Source organism: Aspergillus pseudotamarii, assembly GCF_009193445.1.
Source record: "Aspergillus pseudotamarii strain CBS 117625 unplaced genomic scaffold BDV38scaffold_89, whole genome shotgun sequence".
Taxonomy (NCBI): Eukaryota; Fungi; Ascomycota; class Eurotiomycetes; order Eurotiales; family Aspergillaceae; genus Aspergillus; species Aspergillus pseudotamarii.
Genome location: NW_022475103.1, coordinates 1 through 1,150, shown reverse-complemented (window position 1 = coordinate 1,150; position 1,150 = coordinate 1). Strand labels below are relative to the sequence as shown.

The 1,150-nt window shown below is 45.7% G+C and overlaps 1 protein-coding gene across 1 annotated transcript; it reads right to left on the bottom strand.

Moving 5' to 3' along the window:
- Positions 1 to 629: 629 nt before the first annotated feature.
- BDV38DRAFT_262075 (uncharacterized protein) lies at positions 630 to 1,139 on the bottom strand. Its single transcript, XM_032056066.1, has 2 exons — positions 1,069 to 1,139; positions 630 to 980 (listed from the first exon to the last, which is right to left on the bottom strand). The coding sequence occupies exons 1-2, from the start codon at positions 1,099 to 1,101 to the stop codon at positions 798 to 800; spliced, it is 216 nt and encodes a 71-aa protein (XP_031908200.1). The 5' UTR covers positions 1,102 to 1,139; the 3' UTR covers positions 630 to 797.
- Positions 1,140 to 1,150: the final 11 nt, after the last annotated feature.

The following is a 1,150-nucleotide window of genomic DNA, read 5'->3' as shown; positions in this document are numbered from 1 at the left end:
GCAGGACAGAGCGGTAGACTTGGTAAGTGTCGCGCCTACCTCTATAGAGGACCGATGATCTCTCGTTTGGCCTGAGGCACATGTCAGCTTGTTAGGCCACATCTATAGAGACTGAAAGACAGCATAATAATATATAGCTTACCGTCTTGGTGGTTATTCACGATATATTCCTGTAAAGAGAATCTGTCTGATCCGCTATGCGATAGCATACAATGAGGATGTATACTAGGTAGATCCTCAGTCTTACTTAGCCTGCGCAATTGTGACTTCACACTGCAGGGGCTATCGCCTTCCTCTACGCCCTTGCCCAGATTAGGGCTTGGTATAGAGGACACGTGATTTGCAGACAAGTGCTCCGCGGCAGGGGGGAGACTGAACAGCTGGTGGCTGGTAGATACCTGCAGATTTGGGCATTGGTGGGACTCAGGTTTCTCTCTGCAAAGGCTATTGTCTAAAGCCCTTGTTATTAAGGGGGTTGTTTCCACATTCGCAGATGATGGATTATATATGACTTCGGCGATACCGGAGTTGGAAGCTCCTTCCAGGGATGAGGCTAGACTCTCACCAGGAAATGAGACTAGTGGTTTCTTTGGAAGGGGGTGATTCAGAGATTGTATCCCGGGTAGTGATAATAATGCAGGTTCAGGAGCTGGCTGTTCTGTCTTGCTTGTTTCTTGAGCTAATGGTAACGTAGCTTTGCTGTGGGGTGGAAGGGGTTTAGAAGGCTTTGGGGACTTGGGGGCACTGGGGGGCTTATAGAACCGAATATTATTCATTCTCAGAAGTATAGTAAACCACTAAGAGGTTGCTTGCAGGTCACGTATTGATTGTAGACTGGCCGCTGGTATGGGGGTGGTTGGGAAGGTTGGGTATTGTGATAGTTTGATGGACAGAGTAGACTGCAGTATCAGCAGAAGGAATTTGTTCATATTAACCACAACCATATTTATAGTATAATCTATGAGGATACAATCTGCGGGCTATACATAGTATTAAAGATTAGCTGTTCTTCATTACATAGAATTTGCCCCAAGTCGATAAGGCAAGTATGCTGCATACCAGACTTACTGCATATGTAAAGAATGTACATACTACATACATACTAGCTAGACTGGCGTTTGGCTAGGTTAGGTTAGGTTAATGGGGTCAG

Excerpts from the sequence above, each read along its gene's own strand:
- BDV38DRAFT_262075 (XM_032056066.1), bottom strand. The coding sequence starts at position 1,101 with ATGTATGTAGTATGTACATTCTTTACATATGCA. Across the intron at positions 981-1,068 it reads GTACATTCTTTACATATGCA|CCCGCAGATTGTATCCTCAT; the intron begins GTAAGTCTGGTA and ends TACTATGTATAG.